General features: G+C 51.7%; 1 protein-coding gene across 7 annotated transcripts in view; it reads left to right on the top strand.

Moving 5' to 3' along the window:
* The window catches only part of FOXN3 (forkhead box N3), a 360,054-nt gene that overhangs the window by 321,770 nt on the left and 13,157 nt on the right, over window positions 1-25,127 (top strand). For 5 of the 7 annotated variants that reach the window (XM_045822068.1, XM_045822070.1, XM_045822071.1 and 2 more), the window contains 2 exons: window positions 5,590-5,655; window positions 15,255-15,360. In XM_045822068.1, the coding sequence (XP_045678024.1) occupies window positions 5,590-5,655; window positions 15,255-15,360 (172 nt within the window). The remainder of the gene's footprint in view (window positions 1-5,589; window positions 5,656-15,254; window positions 15,361-25,127) is intronic. The other 2 variants (XM_045822074.1, XM_045822075.1) reach the window with 2 other exon arrangements.

The following is a 25,127-nucleotide window of genomic DNA, read 5'->3' as shown; positions in this document are numbered from 1 at the left end:
AGCTGTGAATTCACCTTCCAGAACATTCTCCTCAAATCGCACTGTGCGTGGCGTGGAGTTAGGGGTAATGCATGAGCGGCTCGCACCGGGGAGAGGGCTGCCCCGATGCGCAGCTGACACAGGTGCACGCGCTCCTGATGTGCGCAGCTGGCGGCGACCAGCTCCTTAGGACCTTCACTGAGGTCATCCTTCACTGGGGTTCACCAGTCACTGGTTCGAAGCCGAGAAAGCCTCCAAAGAGGGGTGGACGGGAGCCAAATAAGACCTAAAATGCACATATAGATCATTCCCTTCCCGCCCCCAGCTTGAGTTAGATTATCTTTTGCTGCAACAAACAACCGTTAGATTCAACTTGCTTAATCGTTCGTCACTCGCCTCGTTTCTTCAGAGCAGCAGGAATCTGGAGTTCTTCTTCCAGGAGGTGTTTTGGAGGAGAGAGGTTGCTCTCGGTGTTCTCCAAGTCCACCTCCCATCCTAAGGACCATTTTTGAACTCACTACCTGGAGTCAGTGCTTGTGTGAGGCTTTTAGTCCCTAAAATCCCGTCAGTCATGAAGATTGGCCCCGGGGCTCAGCAGCATCCCGTTGTCCCGGTCAGGCTGTGTGAGAACCTCAGATGTTTGCAGCTCATAGCACTGGTGAACGCCATCTTCGCAGCCTTCGGCCAGAGGGGGAGTGGAAGCCGTGCCCACGGGGAGTGGCCCCCGGTGGGTCCGACAGCGCTGCCCTGGTCTGCCGCCCTCCAGATCAGAGGCGGCCGGGCTAGATGGCTCGATTGATTGCAGCAGTGGCCAAAGACGGCAGCCGCTGCGCTTCAGTGGTTTCAAAGGCGCAAACGTAGGTATCCTCTCTCTGAGCCCACACCTAGAGGCTCTGCAAAAGGAGAAAAGAAGATGTCAACAACAACGTGAATTTTACACCTATTTGTTTACTTTTGATGTATTCTTTCTGAGAGCGTTTGGTTCTAAGAACTGCCGTTCTTGACTGTAGCGCCTGTACCTATAGCTAAGCTTGGTACGGAGTTTCTCACCCTCAGCACTGTTCACTTTTTGGGTAATTTTTTGCTGGGGTGGGGGCTAGGCTATAGCCCCAGAACATTGAGCAGCACAGCACCCCTGGGCTCTACCCCCTGGATGCCAGGAGCACCCTCCCCCTCCCACTCACTCATGACAGTGAGAAACGCCCCTAGACATAGCCACAGGCCCTCGGAGGGAAGGGGCACAACATCGTCCCCGATCGAGAGCCGCTGACTCAGTGCAGGATTCCTCGGGCGGGGGTCTGCACGGGTACCGGTTTGCACTTAGCGGGCTTACTGGGCGGAGGAGGAGGCCCGGGTGATTACCTTCATCTTCACTCACCTGTAAATCCGGGTGTCGAACCCAGGTAACGTTACATTTGATATACTAACAAAGAGAATAAAAGACACTCCTCAGGAGAAAATCTTGGCGGCTTTGAAGTAGGCACAGATTTCTTAGTTAGGACGCATAGAAAGCACTGAGTTTTAAAGAGATGGATAAATTGGACTTTGTGATCATTTAAAACTTCTGCTTATTAGAAGACGCCATTGAGAAACTGAATAAGCAAGACATGGACTGAGAAAAAAAAACATCTCACAAAGGACTTCTATCTGGAATGGTTCAAGAAACCTTACAGTTGTAAGAGGTTGAACAACTTAATGTTAAAAATGGGCACAACCTTGAATAAGCTTTTCCAAAAGTGGTCATACAAAGGACCACTAAATGCATGAAAACATGCTGAACATCATTTGTCCTCAGGGAAATACGAGTTAAAACCACAATGAAACATTACTGCACATCTACTAGAGTGGCTAAAATTTTAAAAGGTTAACAATTTCAAGTGTTGGCAAAAAATGTGGAGCAATTAGAACTCTTGCACATGGTACAGCCTCTTAGAGAAAGAGTGTGTCAATCCCCTAGAACAGGGGTCCCTAACCCGAGCCTCAGACCAGCACAGGTCTGTGGTCTGGTAGGACCTGGGTCACACAGCAGGAGGTGGTGGGGGTGGGCTTTGCTTATGTCACCTCCTGAGCTCCGCCTCCTCCCTCCCCCTCCCCATCACAGAGAGCCCCCCTCTCTGTGGAGAAACTGTCTTCCACAAAACCAGTCCCTGGCACCAAAAAAGGTCAGGGACCTGCCCTAGAGTAGCAATTTTCAACCTTTTTCATCTCATGGCACACACAAACTAATTTCTATGGAAGTCCTTACCCTTTTTGCTCCAAAGTAACTTTTTAAAAAATCAGGTGCCTATGTGTGTACGTATAAGGATTTCTGGTACCAAGAATTAACCAATCAGATGCAACTTTATTATGTGATGTGACCAATAAAATGCGACTATTATATGACCCCTATATTATATTATTATTATTATTATTATATATATTATGGTTCAAGATGGGGCATTCACACCAGATGACTATTGTGTTGGGTATTGTCATTTTTTACTTGATAATCTAAGAGAAAAGAGGCCTGTGCCCCTGACTATAAATAGTCAGGTACTGCACATTTAAAAAACTGTGTCTTGCGGCACACCAGTTGAAAATCTCTGCCCTGGAAAGATAAACATTCACTTACCAGCAGTTACACAGGGGAAATGAAAACGTGTTCGTGAACCGTCAGCACGAAAGTCCCTAGCAGCTCTTCTGTAAAATCCGAAACTGGAAGCTTACACAAATGTCCTCCTACAGGTGGATAGATAAAGTGTAGTTTATCCACACAACAGAACAGCACTCAGTAACAGCAGTAATAAAAAAAACGAACCGCTGATGACCACATTGTGGGTGAATAAGAAAGCCAGTCAGTAGTTGCCCCGGGCCAGGGTCGGGATGACTGCAAAGGGGCTGCAAAGAGAACTTCGGGGTGACGGAAGTCTGTCTTTGTTCTACTCTGTATCCTCATGGTGCCCATGGTAGCACTGGAGTAAGTTTTGTCAGAGCTCAACAAACTACACACCAAGGATGGTGCTCACCACACCTGCCGGGGAGGGCAGCCACTCTGTGCACACACTTGTGTAAACACATAAGCACGTTTTCTCAGACCATTTGCAGCTCTCACACTTGCCAGTCCGCCTGCCAAGATGCTGGGCAGGGTAGGGGGTAGAATCCCACTCCTTGCCCTCCATTCCATTCTGCCCACAGGGTTTCATGTTCAAGCTTACAGCCCCTCCCCCGCCCCAGGAACTGGCCCGGTCAGAATGGGGAGCGGGGCTGGAGGCATGGGTTGTGAGAGGGCGGGGCGCAGCACCTGCCCCCGAACACCTGGAGCCCAGCAGCAGGAGTGCTGCGCGCACCATCACTGTCACTCAGTCACTCGTGAGGGCCAGAGGAGTGGCAGATCTGGGCGGCAGGAGGTGGGGGGGCTTGTCCTAAAGCATCGTTTTTCACTTACGCTGCATGTTCATTTGGCTTCCGTGGGGTCGTGGGTGGATGTCGTGTGGGTCTGAAGACCTCAGGTTGCCCTTTAGGTTCTGCAAAGTTCACGGGTGTTCATTATATTCTCTTCGCTTAAGGTATCTTTCTCTTCCTCCTTCCTCCCCCGCCCCCCTTCCCTTTTACACCTTCCTCCTGAGGTCCAGTGTGTTTTGGAAGAATATGCAAGTACTTTCTTTAATTTTCTGGCACCATAAATAGGAACAGACTCCTGACTTCTTACCTGTATTCCTGTGTCTCCTCTTGTCCTGCCCCCCATCAAACCTCCTGGTGGCTCAGGAAAACGCCGGGTAAGAGTCACCTGGGGAGGCAGGGACCATACAGTTGCCTGGGGCACTTGCACTCCCAAAGGTGGCAAAAACAGCCTTTACTTGCTGAAAGAAATAGGCCAACCCCCTCCAGGTAGGAAAGGGCCCTTTTCAAAAAGATAGAGAAGGGAAAGGGGGAAGCCCCCCTCAGCACCTCCCCCACAGCATCTCCTGGGGCTGCCTGCCCTCCCCCCACCCCAAGGCTTGGCTCATGGGGGTCAGTGTCTTGGCAGCACGTGCTGGGGGTGATCAAGAGCGCAGGGGCGGCCGGAAAGCTGCAAAGTTTTTCTGTTTGTCCTTCAACTAATATGTATTTTAATATTCATGGGGAGCCATGACTGTTTCAGGAATTTCACCCCGGGAATTGCCCAACAACTTAATTTACCTGTTTCCCCTACAATGCACTTGTTAAAATAAACGTTCACTCCCTTACAGAGTGTAAGTAACGGGCCTCCTGCAGGCAGCATAGAAAAGGGCTTGCAGAGAAAAGTTCCTTTACTTCTTTCTGAGACATTGTCTTCTGGAGCCAGCGTCATCTATATTATTAATCACTCATGGGGCTTTCTGCCGCTTCCCATGACTCCTTTGGAATTAAACTGCACATAGAAAGTATGAAAAATGTGCCTTTTGAAGTCATTTTCTAGCATAATACCCCAAATAAAGTGCCGTGGAGCCATTAGTAGTAAATTGAATTTTTGGGTATGTAATTTGTACAAAAACTGACAAGTGCGATCCCCTCCCCTGTCCCCCCACCATTTGTCACCGGGCTCAGCGGACACAGAGGTAATCTGCAAGGACAGGCATTTTGATGTCGACGTCAATGGCACACTTCATTTATTTGGACAGGGCACAGGCGGGCTTCTGTGGCGGCGGCGCGGCACTGTTAGCGCACTTCGCCCCAGGGCAGCTGGGACGCAAGGCTGGGGCAGATGTTCTTTTCAGCCTGTTCAGCGGCCATTCTCGGGGGTTGTTTACTGTTGCCATGGCGGCTTTCATTTCCATAGCAGCGGCGCTGCTGTTTCTGGGAGGAAAATGAATTTAGTTATAAAAGGATAATATTTTTCTCTGTCTCCGTATAACCTGCCATCTGTCGACCGGTGGATCAGGAAGGACTCAGAAACCTATTAAGAATTACAGTGATGAAGACATGAGTATTTTTTCTTTCTTTTTTTTTTTTTTTTGTTAGCCCTATATTAAAAGCAATGATAGAGGTGGAAGCAAATGTTGTGCCCTCAACATCATAACTTGAATTTTTTTATGTATGTTTTAAGCGTGTGTTTTTTTTAATGCCCTCACCCCCTCCACCACCACAGTATGCGCGTGCACGCGCTCGTAAAATGCAATTTACATCCTGCTGACAGATGGAAATGACCCAACGTCTGGTCTGCATCTCACGCGATGCAGGTGTGTTCAATGCTTTCTCCCCGTGGTGCTGTGCGTTTCCCCAGTTCGTTGAAGATTCCTGTGGCTGAACTCCCTGTTGCCACCCCACGGTCCTGCACCTTTGCGCCTGCGCCCCGGGGCCACGGGCCACGCAGGTGCGCAGATCAGCACGGTATCCGGGACATACGGCGCACATTATGAAACTAGCCGAACGAGAAGAGGCCATGCTTTGTTTGAAAAACTTAGGCACCTGCCCCTTAAATCTCGTTCTGGAACACCTTCCTTCTTCTCACAGCCAAGTGGGAAGGATGTCCCCTTTGGGATACTCATCTGGTTTCTGGACTTTTTTTTTTTTCTCTGTCGCATTCATAAGCATTAATGTGCAGGGGGAAAAAGCCAGACACACACACCGGCCCCGTTGTAAATAATGTTATTTATTGGTTGACTTTTCCAGGTCCTGACATTGATGCTGCCAGTGCCATGATGCTTTTGAATTCTCCCCCTGAGATACAAGCAGGTTGTGAGTAGCTATTTCTATAGCCTTCAGCACCACAGTTTGTGAACTTAACCTTCTCATGTACATGCCAGGCCATAGGAAGAACTAATACCGCTCCAGCAGAACTGCCCCTGTCCGGCCCCTTTAAAACGACCTCAGTGCACGGTCGCATGCGTAAGCCTACAGACATGCAGCCGCGCACAGGCACGAATGAATGAATGCTGAGGTGTGTTTCCACGATGGCAGTGTTGTGATACAATTTCAGGACTTGAGACTTGGGGGAAGGGAAGCAGACCCCCTAATGAGTCCCCGTGGAGGGACCTTCTTTGCTCCTGCAGGAATTGCCTCTGTGAGTTTGTAGTTTCTACCAGAAGACACGACAGGGGCCAGCCTGACAGTTGTGGAGTGAGCCCTGCCCGTTTTTAGAAACTTCTTTCCCTTTTGGGATCTCATTAATCGCAGGCTGGCACTGTGTCGGTGGACAGGAGGGGAAGTCTGGCTAAGGTGGGTGCTGTGCAGGGGCTTGGAATAGCCTTGAAATGGACCCCCATGGTGCCCCTGGGGTCACCCCACCAGCCGTGCAGGCCGCCATTGGGAGAAGAGCAGGCTCCTTCATCACGTGCTGCCGGCCGTTGAGCGAGGTCAAGCTTGACGCCACTCTTTTCCTTCCTTGGACTCTTCTATCCACCACCTGATGTTTCCTTTCCTCTTGTGTAGAGCGAGACTACATAGTTGTTAGAAAGCTCTTCTTACCAAGTGCTGAAACGTAACCTTCCGTGGAGATGTCTGTCCCTTCTTCCTCCCGACGGGAGATTTCTTACTCTGCCCACATCCGCTGCCCCAGCCCTGCTGAGCAGACAGCCAACTCGCCCCCCGGGTCTGCCCAGCTCATCCTCGGGACCTTGCTGCGTTGCCTCCTCCTGTTGAGGAAGCGCACAGGCCCCACGCAACACCAGGGCCTGGTGTCCCTCTGGCTCATTCTTAGGGCCGAGCCCCCACCTCTTTGGGGGCCCTGGCTCTTGAAGGACTGCAGGGTCTCCCCGCCCCTGCTCCTGCCCCCACAAGAGCATCCAGCCTCAGACTCACAGCGGGCAGCGGGTTGTCTCTTGTCCACAGTGGACTGGCGTGGAGTTCCGGAACGTTCTTCCCCGCCCTGCGCTGGCCGCAGCTTTCCTTCCAACTGCTTTAGGAAATTTGACTCCATCTTTTCTTACTTGTTCCTTTCTTCAAAAAAAAAAAAAAAGGGCCCAAAAGATAGTCAAGCATGTTGAGGAGGGACTGTCCCTCCGGCAGGTGCTGCCATTATCCACTCCTAAAGGTGCAGAATTCTCCGTCCCTCTGGCTGGTCGGAGACCGCCGGCCCCTCCCTCCAACGGCAGGCTCGCCCCCTCCGAGAGGCGGCCACAGCCCAGGAGATGTGTGTAACGGGCACAGCCCCGTGACTGGCAGTCCACCTGCAGTGCGGTTTTCAGTGACGTGTGAAGTTACAGAAGAATAATTTTTAAAAACTGCATTCTCAGATGACATGGCAGAAAGAGTACAGACCGTGTCACAGTCAAGGTGCGGTCTGAAATGGTTTCTGAAATCCAGTCGTGAGAGTCAGCGTGGGGGCCACCATACCATGTGCATCACAGCTGTGTAAGATTCTTCCAGTCTCTTCCGTGGCATCCGACCACTGTGCAGAGCGATCATCGGTTTAAAAAAAACCACTTTTGCCCTGGCTGGCGTAGCTCAGTGGATTGAGCGCAGGCTGTGAACCAAAGTGTCGCAAGTATTCCCAGTCAGGATATATGCCTGGGTTGCAGGCCATGGCCCCCAGCAACCACACATTGCTGTTTCTCTCTCTCTTCCTCCCTCCCTTCCCTCTCTAAATATAAATAAGTAAGGTCTTTTAAAAGAAAAGTACTTTAATTTCGGGGGGGGAGCACTTTTGATGAAGTGGAGTAACGGAGTTCAGCAGGGAAAGGCAAGGGGACTGGGCCGTGAACAGAGGCTCAGCAACTTCCATGAAGCCCACGCCACTGGACGCTGGGCCACAGGCAAAACAGGAAAAAGGTTTTTCCTGGTCAGCTGACAAGTTCATGGTTTTTACTGCTCTCGTGACTAAATGAACTTCTCCCCTCTCCCTCGCTGTAGCACTCACACTGTAAGTAAGTATTTTTCAGGGCATCCACAGCCTTGTGTACTTTGAGATGCTGACTTTGAGTTTCCAAAGCCCAGTGCTCACGTGTTGAAGCTGGAGGCTCATTTCTTGGAGACTCTCCTCCCTCGCTCTCGGCTCTGGGAGAGCCCGGCCCGGCCTTCCCGAAGGCCTCAGGCCCAGGGGGCTCCTGGGAAGGCAGGGGCAGGGACGCCCGCAGATGTCGTGGAAGGAGCGGCAGAGAAGCAAATTTAAAGGCTATGGAGAGGGTGAGGACACCGCCTCCATCTCCACCGTCCCCTCTGGCCCCAGGCCCTAATGAAGGCCCCTGTAGGTCAAGGTAGAGCACAGTCCGTGGCCTGCGGTGGCCCTGGAGGTTAGAGCTGTGGGTGTCTGCTCCGTGTACTCGGTGAGCCAAGCAGCTGGCTGCTGCTCCCCAGCCTCCCGGTGAACACAGTCCCTGGGGTCTGTGTGTCCACCCTCCACTCCTGCTTTGACCTTCCCTGCTCCCCTCTCCCTTTGCCTCCCTTTGTTTTCCTGTTCCGCTGCCTAACGCTTCTCACCCTGGGCTTGGGTGCAGGACCTCGCCTCCCAAAGGGAGAAGCTTTAGAGACATAATGATGTCTCTGACTGAGGGCACCTCCATCCCCTGCTCAGCCAGCTTTGCCCAGGGCCCAGAAAGGATGGGAGGGGATCCTCAAAGGCAGCAGACCCCCCAGCCACCCTGACGGAATGTGGGCAGCCTGCCTTGTGGTGGGTGCGTGCATGTGTGCATCACGCAGGCTCGGGTCCTGACGCCGTCCACGCCGGGGAGTGTGGGCTCCTGTCTGCGCACCTCCTGCCTGCATTCGCCCCGGGCTGGTCTGGAGCCCGGCTGTGCAAGAGCCCCCCCGTGTGCTACTGTGTCCAGCCTCGTGTGTTCCCCTGCAAGGCCGTCGGGTGCTCCTGTCTGAACCGGGCCACCAACCGAATCGGTCTGCCGCTGCTGCTCCCAGCTGTAAGAGGATGGCCCAGGTGGCCTGAGAGGCTTTTCCTTTGTCATCGCCCTTTGTAGCCACCCCACTTCAGGTCCCCAGGCAGCAGCCACTTACGTCTCTTCCTCTCATCCTGCCCTTGCTCAGCTTCTTCAAAGCTAGCTCGGGCCGGCAGCCTGGCCACAGTCCGGGGTCTGAGCTGAGTAGGTCATGCAAAGGAAATGACTCAAGGAGCTTGTGAGAACCCCAGTCAGCCGAGCCCCTTGATCTCTGGCGAGCCCCTCACCGTCCCCAGGTAGCTCAGCGCAGCATGTGTTACTGCAGCCGGACCCCCTGTGGGTCCCCCTTCGCCTCTCACCGCAGCCGACGCTCCCCTTTCAAGTGAACCAGCAGTGTGCATCTGACACAACCCCAGGCTCCAGCGTTCTGCCGTGTGCCGTGCCCGCCAGCAGCACCAGGGGTGGCACTCTCTTCTCCAGACTTTGCCAGTGTCCAGAGTGAGGGGCATTCTACCAGAGTGCCATGGTGTCTCCTGTGCTAGATAGGACACTGCTTCCAGAAAAATCAGTGCAGAGCATTGCTGCCTCAACAGCTCTTAGGTTTGGGTTATGCTTGCAGTCGAATTCACCCTCCTCTCCCTGCCTCCCCCCCAAAGTGTCTGTGTAGACTAATTTAAGCTTCTACAGTCTACTTAAGTACTGGCTTTGCAGTCCCCTTTGACAAGCCCTGTGAGTCATCTTGAACCCCAGTGGAGGAACCGCTTAGGAGCCAGGAGAAGTCAGATCACCATTACTCATCTTCAAAGGCTTATATAATCCCTGGTTGGACTGTTCCCAGGGAGGACTCCAGATAAACAGAACAACAAGATGGGTGCCTCCTGCACCCTGCATGGACCTGGGGATGGTTTCAGGCACTCCAGGCTTTGGGGAGGGGACAAGCAGGAAGGCGGCCCCCGTCTCCCAGGCGCTTCCCCAGCACCCTTCCAAGCCCGCAGGTGGGGGAAGAGGAAGGATTGTCAGATCACCTGGCTGCTCAGCTTATGGCCTCTGGTAGGTTAGCCAGGGCTGCCCTCCAAAGGCAGCGGTAGGAGCTCAGAGGCTAATTTTAGAAGCTGTGAAAAGCAAGGAAGCTGAGCATCAGGGGGGCAGCCGGGGTGGGGAAGTGTGGGTGGTGGGGGGCACAGCGTGGAGGGGGGTTCGTCTTGTGCCACGGACTTTTTTTAGGTCCTCAAGATGATCACATTCAGATCACAGGGAGCAGTGCTGCGCGGTTCGACTCTCTTCTGGGTGTGAGTGTTGCTTTCTTGCTGGTTAAAAATAAGCCGGTTTTGAGTCAGTCCGTTAACTTGAGGGAAAGTGGTTGATCCGTTCCACCGCTGACGTCCGTGGCACCTGGCTCCAGCAAGCTGAGGGTCTCAGGTGTGCGTCTTCTCACCTGTCAACACCGAATGATACAACCAAAAGGGATGGTCCTGGAGGCCCGTGCCTTTATTGGGGGAGCCACAGACCCCAGCTACCGGTTGATTTTTAAATGTCCAGTTTCTCATTACATCTCTTCTCTGGCTGGAGCCTAGGTATAATTTAGTACGTTGGGTGGGGTGCCCTGGCTCTTAAGCAGCGGTCCTCAACCTTTGGCACCAGGGACCGGCTTAAGACAGTTTTTCCACCGACGGGAGGGGAGGGCGGGAGGCAGGGCTCAGGTGGTAATGCGACGGAGGCTTTGCTCACTAGCTGGCCCTCCGCTCACCTCCTGCTGTCCGGCCCAGTTCCTAACAGGCCACAGACCAGTGCTGGTCCCAGGCCCAGGGGTTGGCGACCCCTGTTGTAAATGGCTTGGGCTTTCCGTGTTCTGAGAGGCTTTGAGGGAAATAGGGGGTACAGGAGACGGAAAGATAGACGTGCTGGTTGAAAAGGCCCAGGGGTGGACCTCACGCTCCTTCAGGATCTCGGAATCAGAAAGCGGTGACGCGCAGACCTCCGAGTGCCTTTCTCCCCCATCGTCGACGGCTGGGGATTCGTCTTCAGAAGCCTCGTTCCCGACCCTCGGGGATGGAGACAGAAAGGAGAAAGGGGGCACCGTTCTTCAGGGTCACGGCTGGTTTCTGGCAGTCAGGCAGCAAATAGGAACACATCCGCCACGACACACACTGCCAACGATAAGGACTGAGAAATGCCGGCGTTGGCGGAGGCAGCCATCGCTGCCGCTCCTTTGAGAACGAGCCCCAGGATTCAGAAGCAGAGCCCGGTTTCCCTGCCAGGAGTCTTGTGAGGTTCCGGAAAGAGCTCAGGGAACGCCTTTTAATGCTGCAGGGTAGCTCTGTCCCCGAGATTCTCTTTGAAGTGAATGCAGTTCATTAATCAGGACGATGTTTTAATGGGTGAATGCAGAGTTGGGGAAAACTACGAAAAGCACCAGAGGCTGCAAGCATTTCCCTGTGCCCTGACCTCGTTCGACCCTGCGCTCAGCAGATAATTAGCCAGAGGATGTTGGAGAGGCGAGGCGGGGTGCTGGGAGGGGGACGTGTGATGGTGGCGGTGATGAGCGTGCGCGAGGGGCCCGCCTCTGCGCTGAGCAGTGTCTGTAACCTGTCTTATTTAATCCTCAAACCTGCCCCGTGAGGCATGTGTACGCGAGGTTCACAGGTGAGGAAACGGAGGCTCAGAACGGTTACAGCACGTATCCAAAGCTACAGCGCTAGTGGTGGGGCGAGACTTTGGATGGAGGCCGTGTCGCCTCGTGGGTCCTCTTGACGATGGCGGGATCCTCTTCCCTGAAGGCTGAAGTGAGAGGAGCGTCAAAAGAACAGGGTCCCACCGCCCTCGCTCCCCGGTGCTGGGAGGGGGCTGGCTTCCTCCTTTCCCTTCCTGCCAGACCTGCTCCTGGTGCTACAAGGCTCTGGGCAGGGACCACTGTCCACGGGCTGCTCTCTGTATGACTGGCAGGCGATTGGCTGGCTGTGCAGAGTCCCCGAGAGCAGGTGCTGGGACTCCGCCCGCTCTCGCCAGGTCCCCGAGCTCCGCTCCCTGGTCCTGCCCCAGGGAGACCGACTGGACGGATTACGGATGGGGGAACAGAAGCCACGGGACAGCAGTTGTGGTTCTTTTGGCAACTTCGTGACCAGGAAGATGGCCGGACCCTCCCAGCATAGTCTGGCTTTGTTCCCATTTTGTTCCTCACGGCTCTCGGCTCACCTGGAATGGGGAAAGCACAGGCTGCCCGGGGCTCGCCCTGTGGGTACTGTGCTGCTGACGACCACCATACAGATAACTAACATGTAATTTTCTAAATAATAGCGTCTTCACTAACTCGGTTAGGTCTCCAAATGCTCTGTGAGATAAATACCATTTTTGCCCCCCCTCATACTGAAGTAGCTTTTCTGGGGAACGCAGGCAGTCAGTGGCAGAGACGGCACACAGACCCAGGCCGTCCGCCCCCGGGGTCCGGCTCTGAGCCACTGTGACTAATTCAGACCATGTGCCCCCTGAGAAAGCTTCCACGGTTTTCTCGAGACCCGTGGGGTGAAACCCAAATGCGCCTCCTTCCTGCTAGAACTAAAAAGCTTCAGCAAAAGTAGTTTTCAGATCCTGTGCACGGCGTGCTCTTCGTCACTCCAGGGTTTGTGTTTGTCGTTCCTCTGCCTCCAGGAAGTCTGCCCGGAGGCCCCTGACTCGGGGGTGGGCGAGTCCACCCTTCCTCGGCATCGCTCACCCTGCCCGCCCGGGCGCTCACCTTCGGGTGCTTTCACCGCCTCTCCTCCTCCTTCCGCCCCACCGCCACATGCCGGCCCCGTGTCCCCTTCACCTGGCACATAGGCAGGCACTCGTCAAAGATCTAAGCCGTTAGTTGATGTGATCTGTATGTGGGACGGTAATGATTTTCACTGGCAAGACTCACGAGTGTGGTACGGGTTTTAAATATTTATTTATCAGGTGGTCTGCTCCATCCAGTTCGCTTGCCGCGCTTGACGAGATCCCAGGGGCGGATACAGTGGGCGGCAGCGTCGGGGTCTCACTGAGTGTGGTTGTCTGCCGATTTGAGGAGGGGGCCATACGGCAGAAGAATTGAGAATCCCTTTCCCTCCACCCCTAAAACCCACAGAAAGCCCGTCCTTTCGGACCACACACGTGGGTGGTCGGGAGTGCCTGTCTGCGCGCCCCAGAGTTCTGCTGGGTTTTGCGTGTCTTCCCTTGAGAATTCTTGATATTTTCTTCTCAACGTTGTATGATGTTAGTTCTTATATTTAGGTTTAAGACCCAATTCTAATTAACTTTCATATATGGTATGAGGTTAAGAACAAGGTTCTTTTTTTTTTTTTTTTTTTTTCCAAAAGGACCATCAATCGTTCTAATTCTCCTTTTCCCCATGGTGTTTTCTGCATCCTTTTGTCAACAACCAGTTGACCGCATGTGTGGGGGTCTAGTTTTTCCGTCGATCCCCATGTCTGTATGTCAGTACTTCCCCGCCTGGTAGCTTTACAGGAAGCCTTGAAACCAGGTTGTGTGAATCAGGTAATACACACTTTAGACGCTCTTTCTTATGGAGAACTCATCCACTAAGCAAAGTACGCTACTCAGCTGCAGTGTCATCACATTGTAACAGGTTCCTTGCTTTTAAGATACTTGGTGAGCCCTGGCTGGTGTAGCTCAATGGATTGAGCACGGGCTGCGAACCAAAAGGTCGCCAGTTCGATTCCCAGTCAAGGCACATGCCTGGGTTGTGGGCCAGGTCCTCAGTGGGGCCCACATGAGAGGCTACCACACATTGATGTTTCTCTCTCTCTTTCCCCCTTCCTTCCTATCTCTCTAAAATAAATAAATAAAATCTTTAAAAGAAAAAAAAAAGATACTCGGTGAGCATCCTGCCTTTGGTGACCTATTATTATCTGAAATCGGGCTAATAGTAAGGGGTGGGCAGGAATTCCTGATCTGGTTGAGCCCACTCTCACAGTTAAATCTGGTGAGAAACAGCACTAATCGTACTGACTTTAGGCACTAGTTTCAATTTCATCTCCCGCCCCCAGCTTTTGTAAAAGCTAGTAACGGGAGCCTTCTGCCAGCCTGTAACAAGCGGCAAAAATGTTAGGGGCGCCCCAGAACGCCCCAGCAATCAGCCTGTAAAGTCACCCCATATCAAGAGTGGACATTCATCCTTCAGGATGAAAGGTTTGGAATACTGATACACACATTCCGTCAGAGACCTAAAATTTGTACGAGTGAAAAAGTATGTATGTGTTTTGTGAAAAGTATTTGTCCTACACCAGTCATATCGGCTTTAAAAATTTAATACCCAGAGTAGTTTCCATTTTGGAATACATGATTTTCGAGATTCGTTTTCAGTGTGGTCTTTGAAAAAGCACAGTTTATTCACCTTGTTTCCGTATGAAACCGTGCCGGGGTCTACAGGGACACAGCCGGAGCTCGGGGACGCTTTGGGTGCTGGTGGCCGAAGGGGTCTTTGTGGGCACTGCCCAGGGAGGGAAGAAGAGACTGTGGGGCGGGCACAGAGTCACGCGAGAACTGAAATTAAATTCTGGGGCACCAGCGTCTCACGCCTGGCCCCACAGGCCCATGGAGGGGTGCTGGTAGGTGCCTTTGCCTGAACCGTAGGAAACTGCTTTGGGGCAGGGCGGGGGGGCGGGGGGGGACAAGGAAAGGCCAGTACCAGGGGTTCCCCGGGGTTCCCGTGTTGTGTAGACCCTCAGACAAACGCGGGTGGGTGTGAAGCCACTGGGAGCTTGTAGGAAAGTGGACAGGACCTGGTGGCCACCGGCGAGGACGGCTTAGGGTTGGGTGGGCTGGCCGGAGAAGGTGGGATGTCGAGGGCACCCAGGAAATTGGCTTGGGAGCAGCTTCAGGAAGGAGCAAGCCGGGTGTCCAGAGTGGGCCGTGGGGGACCCTGGGGCACCAGCCGGAGCCTTGCTGCCCACCCTTCCTGCCTGGGGACACGGCTGGGGCTGTCCTCCGCGGTGGCGGCGGAGACACAGGGAGGATGAGCCCTGCCGTGAGCGCCGAGGTGCCAGGCGGCTTGTACAACCGGCTGCACTGTTACTCCCGGCTGCCTTCTCCTCCTGCCGGACCAAAGACAGGTAGAAGGGCGTTCCCAGCCTCTGGCCATGACCGGAAAAGCACGAGCGAGTGCTTTTGTTCGGCACGTGGTTCTGTTGTCCCCGAGTTCTCGAGATCTTGACAGGGCCTGACAGGTGGCAAAAGCTTCTGCATGTTCAGTCCGTGCGAGAAAATAGGGTTCGAAGCGCCTGTGAGCCGTGGGTCTGACCTGGCGGCCGAGCCCCCTTTCTGGGGTGTGTGGTGTCCTTCCCTCTTCCCGCCCGCGTGCGGGGTCGCCGGCCCGTGTCCGGGGGCCCGTGCCTTTGCCTCTGCTTGCCCTCCGGGCCTCCGACTCTCCCGCTGTCCTTCCTCTCCTCCTCTCTCCACCCAGACCTCGGGCTCAGAGCGGAGGCCATCCTCACAGCCAGATTCACGGGCGGTGTCTTTCTCCTTTTTCTCTTCCAGTTCCCCCAGGAGTGATACAGAACGGAGCGCGGGCTCTGAGCCGAGGGCTGTTCCCCGGGGTCCGGCCACTGCCCATCACTCCCATCGGGATGGCGGCCGCCGTGAGGTAAGGGGGGCGAGGTAAGGGGGGCGCAGAGTGATGGGATCCCCCGGGGAGCGGGGAGGGCGTCCCGCGTCCCTGGGGGCCGTTGACGGGATGGAGAGACCCGGGCTCGAAGCCGTGAGCACGATAAACCTGGTTTGGATGCTTGAAAGTCAAAGTGACTCCCAGGGACCCCAGTCTCAATGCCAGCTCCTCCTTCTCAGACTGCCCAGTTTTCATGGTCTCCCTACGATGAGGAGATGACAGAAAACCGTATGACGTTTTTCGTTTGCGTTTTTAATTCTGAGAAAGCAGGGTGAGGCGGGCGGGGGGACACGGTGAGCACCTTGTTCGTTAGACGCCGGACCGAGGGGCCTGGCTCCAGCCAGACGCGGCCGTCACTTCCCCGTCGGGCGGCTGTGGGTGGTGTCTGACCTCTCGGGCCTCAGTGCCCTCCCCCGAGGCGCCCCTGTCTCCTGCGGGGGGCAGCCGTGAAGGACAAACGCGACGTCGTGTATGAAGTGCGCTTTGGTACTCGGTCTGCAAGTAAGAGGTGGCGTCGTTTCCCTGCTCCCAAGAACCGGGTCAGTCGCCAAACCAGAGAACTCCTCCTTGAGGGGGGCTCTCTCCTCCATCCCCTCCCTCCACCGCCAGCCCGGACTAGGGCCCCCCGCCCCCCTGCTATCTGATTCACGTGTGCCAGCGTGGGTGCCTGCTCCTGTCTGCTCTGCCGCGTCTCTGCCCACCTACCCCCACCCACCCACCCACCCACCACGGCCAGGCTGAGCTCCTAACACGTGTCTCTGCAGAACCTCCCACGTCTCCCGCCTCAGTGTCACCCAGACGCCCTCCCTGTCCCCGTCCTCCTGTCCCCTGGTGCCACACGTGGCACCAGTGTGTGCCCATCCCGTTCCGCCGGTTTCCTCCGTTCGCAACTCCCTGCGCCTCCACGCGCGGGGCGGCCGCCCTTCGAGGCCTGTCACAGACGCGATTCCCCCACAGACCCTTTCCCCGTATGGCCTCTGACCCAGCAGCACGTCCGTCCCCTTTTCCTTGGCCCCGTGCACCCCAGGCCCTGGTTGTGTCCCTCTGATGAGGGGCCCTGCATGGGAACGGTTCCCTGTCTCTCTCGTCCTGGGTGGTCTGCTGGCTAAGGACAGGGGCTGGGTCTCCCTCGTGGGACGGATGCCTCGAGGCACTGCACAGGGCTGGGCCCAGGCTCGAGCCTGGAAACACGCCCATCACATCACGCTGAGCGGCCTCCCTGCACGGCATCCCCTCCTTTTCCCTGCACTTGCGGGTTAAGTTTGAAGGTGATTTTGTTTCCATGGTGTTCCAGGCCCCATGGGAAACCGACCCAGGGAGCCCCTCCCTCAGGCCCCACCTGAGGGAGGCGCAAGGTCCGGCCCCACCACGGGAGTCAGCCGCATGGAGCTCCTCCACGCGCCGTGTCCTTCCAGCAAACCAGCCACCTACTGCCGGGGTGGAAGCCACTTGGTCTTCAGGGCAGGTGCTGGTGTCTGGAGCCTCATACGGAGGGAACTCGGAAGGAATTAGACTAGTAACAGAAATTATAAAAGTACTATTTCTGCTAACGGGACACAGTGCCGCTTTCCAAAAACATGCGGAAAGGGCCTTTTTGTCCAGTACCTTCCCTCGTTGTTCTTAGGTCAGTAGTTCTTGAGCTCATGAACGGTAGGCCCTTTCACGAAGCCAAAACATCAGTACCGTTCCTCACGTTACAAGAGAGGTAGTCCTGTTTTCCATTTGTAAAATCGTGTCTGCCTCACCTCCCGGTTTACCCGATTGGTTGGGAAGGCCTTGAGCCTGTGGACTGTTTGCCTACAGAGCAACCATGTTCCCGTGAGCAGACGCTAAGCACAGACTCCAGGTTGTCATCCGGAGCTTCTTCGGGTGCCCTCCAGAGCAGCTGTCCCTGCGGGCCCAGCCGTCCCCGCGGACGGACATGGGAGAGCCAGGCAGGGGTGTGGGCGGGGGGGGGGGGGCGGGGGCGCAGCCCTAGTTTAAATTAGTACCCTCGTGCCATATGTTCTTGCCAGTTTTACTGATTAATACCCTCAAGAAGCATATTTAAGGCACAGATTTTCCATTTCTGGTGTGAAGATAACAAAGCACTACGGGAAAAGAGGGAAGCCTTGTTTCTGGTTAAAAACGGGTTTGTACTCACCCGGTCCAGCAGAGCGCCTCTCTTTGGCCTCTTGCACAGCCAGACACCACAGAACAGCTTTCAGGTCTGGTCCGGAGACAGAAAACACAGTAGGTAACGGGTCTGCACACAGGGAGACTCCAGTGTAAAGAACCACTGACCAGGGAGAAGGCGTTGACCAAGTAACCGGCAGCGTCGAAGGAGAAGTCGGGGTACCGGGGAGCAAGCCCGTGCAGGACGCCTCCTCTGGGCTGGGGAAGCAGGGACGTGGTCGGGTGGTGGCCTCCCTGGGCTGGAACTCGGACCTCAGGGCAGGCCCTGCTCAGCTGGGGCGGGCATCTCTGCGCTCAGAGCAGGGACGTCGGAAGGGCCAGAGGGGTCTCTGAGGACAAGAAGGCTCCTGGTGACGCAGGTGCCTCGGAGGGAACAGGAAGAAATGGGTTCTCTGAGTGCAGGATGAACCACAGAGTGGGTTCAGCAGCTGCTGTAGGAGCAAACCGCCGCTGCAGGGGGAGACGCACCAGAAGGAGCACGGCCCTTCCTCCTCCACCCCCTCCCTCCCCAGTCTCTCCGGGCACCTGTCGTCCGAGCCTAGCATGGAGCCGGGTGGGGCAGCAGGCTTGCGGCTTGCACAGCCTCGCCCTAGCCCCTTCGTAAGAAACCCTGTGGAAGGGCGGGCTTGGGGCTGAGTGGCAGCAGCTCCTGGGTGGCACCACTAACCCAAAGCCTGCCCGCCACAGAAGCTTGTGTAGCCTGAGAGTGACCTTCCCGGGATCATAGGAGTTTGCAGCAGAACCATTTCAACCAAGTTTGCTGAAACGAGACAGGTCACCACTGGAACAGACCTGACAGTTTCAGAAGGCCACCGTACATTTCCAGCTCACTGTCCCAAGGCTGCATCTCCCAGCCGGTTGTGTGAGAAACTGGACAGAGATGTGTTGCAAGCTCTGTAAGGTCAACGACCCTTAGTGTTGATACCTTTGCCCTCCTTATGTCCCCAGTGCCTGGCCAAGAATAGGTATAGAGTTGCTTTTAGAAAACAGTGAACATAAACACAGCTACAGAGCTGTTTGCAGAGTCACTGTGTGTGTGTGTGTGTCATTAAGACATGTTTGGGGGAGAAAACCTTGGTTTGCTCTTTCACGTTCATGGCCATTGAAACGTCTTTTTAGTTTGGCCGTGTGTCAGTTGACCCAAATTCAGCCAAGGTCAAAAGGAAAACAGTCTCACGGAGACTAAAACAACAGCAGCACATGTCCTCGGCCGGACCATGCGCATTGACCAGGGGTGCCTGGGGGTGTGCAAATGTTTGCAGTGGCCGTCCCTGTGGGTCCAGCTGGGGCCGGAGGGAGGGCCCCAGCCAGAGGGAGAGTCATTAGCACCCACGAAGGACCAATTTCCTCCTCTGTGTCGTGTGACGGGTTTTCTCTGTGAGTCTCGGGGACGTCTCCTTAAGTGAAAATATTTGTCTTTCAGGGATTTTTTTTCTCTACTGAGTGGCAAAGGCCATGTTTGTTTGTCTTAACTCCAAAGCCGTTATTGACATAGATGAAGTGTTACTTTTATTAGCTGATCATTACACAGCTTGTATTTGCTGGGTTCCTTTGCATATAATTATGATGTGAAGTCTCCTTGTAAGAGTATCTGTCAATACTGTAATTGACTTTACAGTGTTGACTTTTTACTCAATAACCTCCGAGATTGGCCCATCCTTACATGTTGGAAACCTGCTTATTTTTAAATCTGCCTGGGTGTGGAGTGCGCAAGACACGCTCTCCTCAAAATAGCCACTCACATGCCCGAGTGTTATGCCGGCGTCTCTGGCCCTTCCCCAGTGACGCTTCTTACAGAGGATACATCGACTGGAACAGACAATTAGAGCCCTAGCAGAACTGCTTCCGGCCCTCCCGGGAAACGGAAGCCCCACGGTTCTTACGTTCACAGCACTCCGGGCTGCCTCCCAGGTAGGGGCCCTGGACCTGGGCCACCTTGCTTTCAACAGTTAGGGGTCTTTGTGACCCCCAGTAACCACTCGGGTGGCAAGGAAGAGTTAAATGCCCAGGGCCTGCCAAGGAATCAGAGAGAACTGGCGGGAACAGGGCTCTTCCTTTGACAACAGAGCCCAGAAATTGCACACACGAGTGTGGGAACCGAGTTCCCTGGGTTCGTGTCCTGATGCTTTGTGACCGTGAGCAAGTGGACCTGGAAAGATCAGCGCCTGCCCCAGGGATTGTTAAGATGAACAATGACGTGCCCGGCACATAGTAGGTATTATGCAGATGTTTGATAAATAAGGTGGAAGAACAACCCCATTCAGAAATGGGCAAGGAGCTGGAATAGACTGTTCCTCCAAAGAAGGTATACAAATGGTCAGTAAGTAAGCCCATGAAAAGATACTCAACCCCTCTAATCATTGGGGAAATGGAAACCAAAGCTACAGCAAGACACCACCTCACACCCATTAGGCTGGCTCCTGTCAGAAAAGAGCACGTGTTGGTGAGGCTGTGGAGCAGCTGGGACCCTGTGCACTGTTGGCGGGAGTGTGAAGTGGCGCAGCCCTCTGTGGGGAATGGTGTGGAAGTTGCCAAAAAAAATTAAAAATAGAATTACCACATGATCCAGCAATTCCACTTCTGGGTATATACCCAAAAGGATTGAAAGCAGGGTCTTCTGGAGGTGTTTGTGCATCCGTGTCCGTAGCAGCCTTATTCACCGTGTCTAAAATGTGTAAGCGACCCAAATGCCCGTCAACGGGTGGATGAAGCAAAATGCGGTGTGTGCGCACACGTGGAATATTACTCAGCCTTAAAAGGGAAGGGCGTTCTAACATATGCTAAGTAGGGATGGACCTTGAGAACATTGTATTGAGTCAGTCACAGCAGGACAAATACTGTAGGAGAAGTCAGAATCACAGACAGAAAGTAGAGCGGCGGTTGCCCGAGTCTGGGAGGGGAGACAGTGGGGAGTGAGTGTCTTAATGGGTGCGGAGTGGTCGTCGTACAGATGCAGAGCTCTGGAGGCGGATGGTGGTGACGGCAGCAGCCTAGTATGACGAGTTAGTAAAGTTGCGGGGGGAGTACAATTAATAGCGTGGAGAGCGCCGTGGATTTATCCGGCCCGCCCTCGGGAGACCTCCCCAGGTCACCTTTCTGGGCGCTTGGGACCCAGGAGAAGGCGTGGAGCACGCCTCTTGGGCTTTCCTGCGGGACATTCGCACGTTCGGGGCGAAACCACTGGTGTTGAGGAGCTGAGGCAGGAGGCAGGACCCCAAGTCTAAACCATTGCGTGTTGTAGAATTATAACGCAGTTCCACGTGAGTACCGTCTAGGGCTGCTGGATCTTGTTTGAATCTCTCGGGACCTCAAGTGAAAACTTCAATTCCCATGAGACGTGAAGCAAGGCAGGAATTAATGGTCCTATTTATAATACGGAACATTAATATTTAAGTTCCTGTCAAAACAGAGTCATCAGGAAAACCCGTATCAGCCTAAGATCTGCTCCTTGGAAAGATGTTTGTAACAGGTTTAAGGAGCCAGCAACCCTGGCATTCAGGTCGGGTGTGGTCCCATCATACAACTGGAGGGAAAATTTACCACTGAACCTATTTGGTGCTGTATTTTGTCTTGTTTTTCAAGCCCAAGCATCTGTCCGCTTTTGTCTTCTGAAATCATTCTTTTAAGGCAACCCTGAAACTCAGTATTAGATTATCCTGAGTGTGTGATGGGAGGAGGAGGAGGAAATACTAAAGGGGTAGGGTAAAGGCAACAGGAACCCTGGGTGGTGTGGCTCAGTCGATTGAATGCAGGCTTGCAAACCAGGGATCGCCAGTCCGATTCCCAGTTGGGGCGCATGCCCGGGTTGTGGGCTGGGTCCCCAGTGGGAGACACACAAGAGGCAACCACTCATTGATGTTTCTGTCTTCCTCTCTCCCTCCCTTCCCCTCTTTCTAAAAATAAATAAAATCCTTAAAAAAAAAAAAAAGGCAACAGGGAAAAGGAGTACCCGGAGGGCAGTGCACCTGCGCTTGAGCTCCCACTGGGCCTCCGTCTGTTCTCGTCCTTACTGTTGGCTCTTCTGGCCCAGAAATCTAAACAGTGACCCGCGAACTTGCTGTGTGTGTGCTCATTCCAGAGCTGCTTCTCGTGTCTTACATCCATGGTGTTGGTTAAAGCCTTCAAAACTCCTGCTGACTTTCTATTTATTGTGTCTGAAAACCCTCGGAACTCCCGGAGATCCCGGGATGTGCCAAATGCAAAACTGTGGGTGGAAGAGAGTTTTAGGATTCTCTTCGTGTTCTGTGATCTGATGCAGAGAGGGGTCTCACTTATCTCAGTGGTTTAGGGGGACAATGTGCAGCTCAGGGGAGAAAACTGCCCCCCAACCCCACTCTGGAGATGACCTGAGGCCGAACTGATAAGACGCTCATGAATCCATCCTCTGACTGAAACATGAAAGCATTACTGACACCTTTGTCTTTCCTGGAATGTAACCACAATCCCAAATTTTGTATACAGGGTGGAGCAAGAAAGGTTTAGCATTGTTAGTATGCAAAACACAAGAGTTTATCCTCATATTATTATTTATTATCGTATTGTTTTCTATAAGAACAACTGTAAACCTACTTCTGCCCACCCTGTATACGGCATCCATGTTTAATTTTGCTTGGTTTTGTGTATTAATGTAACTGGGAAAATACACTATATGTCTCCTTTTCTAACTTGCTCTTTTACTCATTACTAAGTTTGCTCTGCTACATGTAATTATAATTGAATGATTTTCACAGCTGTACAATATTCCATTCTGTGATTATACCACAGAGTGTGTGTGTGTGTGTGTGTGTGTGTGTGTGTGTGTGTGTGTGTGTGTAAAGATATTGGAATCATTACTTTGCAAATACAGACAATGCTTCTATGGAAATTCTTTTATACATCTCCAGTTTAACTCAGAATGCACGTCCTGGTGCAGAATTGCTGGTTGGTAGAGTGTGCGCATGCTCCACTTTATAAAAAGTGTGAGGAGCATTTACACCCCTACCGGCAGAGCATGATGGTCCCATCCTCTGCGTCCGCACGGATGTTAGGACCATCACACTCTACTTCAGCCAGTCTAGTGACTGCATAGTGGTGTCTCCTTGTGCTTCCAGTGTCCACTCCCCTCGTTACTGGAGGTGGTGCGTTTTCCCATGTATTTAAGCAGCTGTTTGAAGGTGCTCCTTGATGGGTTGCCTGGTTATCATTTTGCTCACTCTTTTCTTGGGTTATTTTTCTTTTTCCTAATCTTCTTAGTCCGTTGTTTATTCCGAATATTTTGACTGTATATGTTGCAAATAACTTTTCTAAGTTTGTGGATATTTCACTCTAATAGGATCATTTGTTGAACAGAAACTCTTAATTTTCATGCTTACTAGCCATTTTTTAAGAAATCCGGTATCAAAAAATCCCTACTCTGAGATCATCCAGTCTTCTATAGAGTTTTTCTAAAAAAAAACTTCCAAGTTTTTCCTTTCACATTTAAGTCTGTAATCCACCTGGAGTTACTTAATTGTATATTGACTTTTTTTTCCAGAATCCTTGCAAAACAAACTGCCTTAATAATTCTAACAATATCTTCTGTAAAGAATGCTGGGGAGTTTTCTTCCTAATTCTTATCTTTTCTTTTTCCTGCCCTGTATCATAGTTCGGTATCTCCGAGTAATGATTATAGACATCTTTATGTTGTTTCTTATTTTAAAAGGGGCTATGTTATTGATTCACAATTAATGAATGTTTATTAACACCTTTTACAGAAATATACTTTATCATAACAAAAATTCTATTCCTAGTTTGCTGCGATATTTTATTATGAAGTAAATATGAATTTCATATTTTAAAAGTTTATTTCTCTTCATTTAACTGTAAGTTTTCTTTCATTGTTTTGCTGTAGTGACTTACATTATAAATTTTACAGTTTTTAAAAAACCTGCACTTTTAAATACCTACTTATAACACATTATATATGTGGTTTTATTTATTTATTTTTTTTTAACATACTGCTGGAGTTGGCAAGGCAATATTTTATGTGTAAATTTTGCATTTTTGTTTATGCCCTGTGTTTCTCCAGGGCTCCCTTGACCTAGTTTTAGTGTCAAAGCTACATTAGTCTCATAAAATGAGTTGAGAAGTATTCGCTCTTAGATCCTCTGAACAACTGTATGTGAGATAATGTGTTACTTACTGTCTGATCAAACTGGCTTGCACAACGGCCTGGGGCTGATGTTTTCATTGTGAGATGACTGTGAACTATTGGTTTAATTTTTTAATGATTACAATATGGCTTATTTTTTTTTTATTTCTTTTTGAATTCCTTCTGGTAGTTATAGGATTTCTGTTTCACCTAAGTTTTCAAGTATATTCCCATCAAGTTATGCATAATGCTACCAGTCATCTTTTTAAATATCTTTTGTGATATTGTCCCTTTTGTATTTATTTCATTTTATCATCTCTCTTTTTTTTTTTTTTTTTGTTTAATCTTGCCATAGTTTTGTTTGTTTTTCTCAAAGAGTCAACTTTGGGGTTTTATTAATTACCTGTATTTTGTATGTCTTCTCTGTTTCATTCATTTCTGCTATTTTCTTTATAATTTCCTTCTTCAGATTTATTTTTGTTTTTTGGTCTGGATTGAATGCTTTTATTTTAAACCTTTCTTTTTCTGTAAAAAGTTGAAGTTACCATTTACTTCAAATTACTACTGCTTAGTTATATCCCATTAAGTTTTGATACCTTGTATTTTTATTATTGTTAGCAGATCAAAGTATCTTCTAATTTCCTTTTTTATTTTTTTTTTGACCCATTGGTATTTTTAGAAGTGTCTTTTTAAATTTTCAAACCTACCAGGAGGTGGATGTTTCTTGTTTTGGTTTTTAGTTACCTCTTCAACATTGATCCCTAGCTTCAGTGCACAGTGGTGGGAAATTGATCTGTAAGATACTGCTGCTTTGAACATTTTGGAGACGGGAGGGCTTCGTGGTCTGGTGTGCGTCAGTTTTATGAGTATTCTGGGCACTTCAAAATAATACACCTTCTCCCTTATTAGCACATGCTCCATACACATGTACTAGATCAAATCTTCTACATACTAAAGTTGTGGGGGGGCGTGGCAGCAGGGGCTAGTCAATTGAATGGGAAGGACGGTGCATTAACATCTCCTGTCACAGTATGGATTTGGCTGTTTCTCCTTGTCACTCTTTCCGTTTGGGGGTTTGTATTTCCAAGCTACCTAATGGGAGGAATTCGTGTTTAGAGCTGTTTTATCTTCCTGGTAAATCGAACCTTTATGAATGTTTAATGACTCTCTTTATATGTAGTAATGATTTTTGCCCTAAAAACCTATCTTCTGTGGTTTTAATATAGCTACACCAGCAGGGGATGGCAGTGTTTTCCATTCTTTTACTTTTAACCTTTGTCTGTATGTTTTAGGGTTGTCTCTTGTTAAAAGCATGTGGTGTGTGTGTGTGTGTGTGTGTGTGTGTGAGAGAGAGAGAATGATCTTTACCTTCTGACAAAGACTTTTAGCCCATCTCTAATGACATTTTTAATTTATTTCTGCCATCTTGTTCTGCATTTCTGTTTGTCCCTCTTTTTCCAGA

The sequence above is a fragment of the Phyllostomus hastatus genome, unplaced genomic scaffold (assembly GCF_019186645.2).
Source record: "Phyllostomus hastatus isolate PE091 unplaced genomic scaffold, TTU_PhHast_1.1 phas_scaffold_501, whole genome shotgun sequence".
NCBI classification, from domain to species: domain Eukaryota; kingdom Metazoa; phylum Chordata; class Mammalia; order Chiroptera; family Phyllostomidae; genus Phyllostomus; species Phyllostomus hastatus.
Note: the sequence above shows the minus strand (reverse complement) of the source record. Positions and strands in the feature narration are given on the sequence as shown.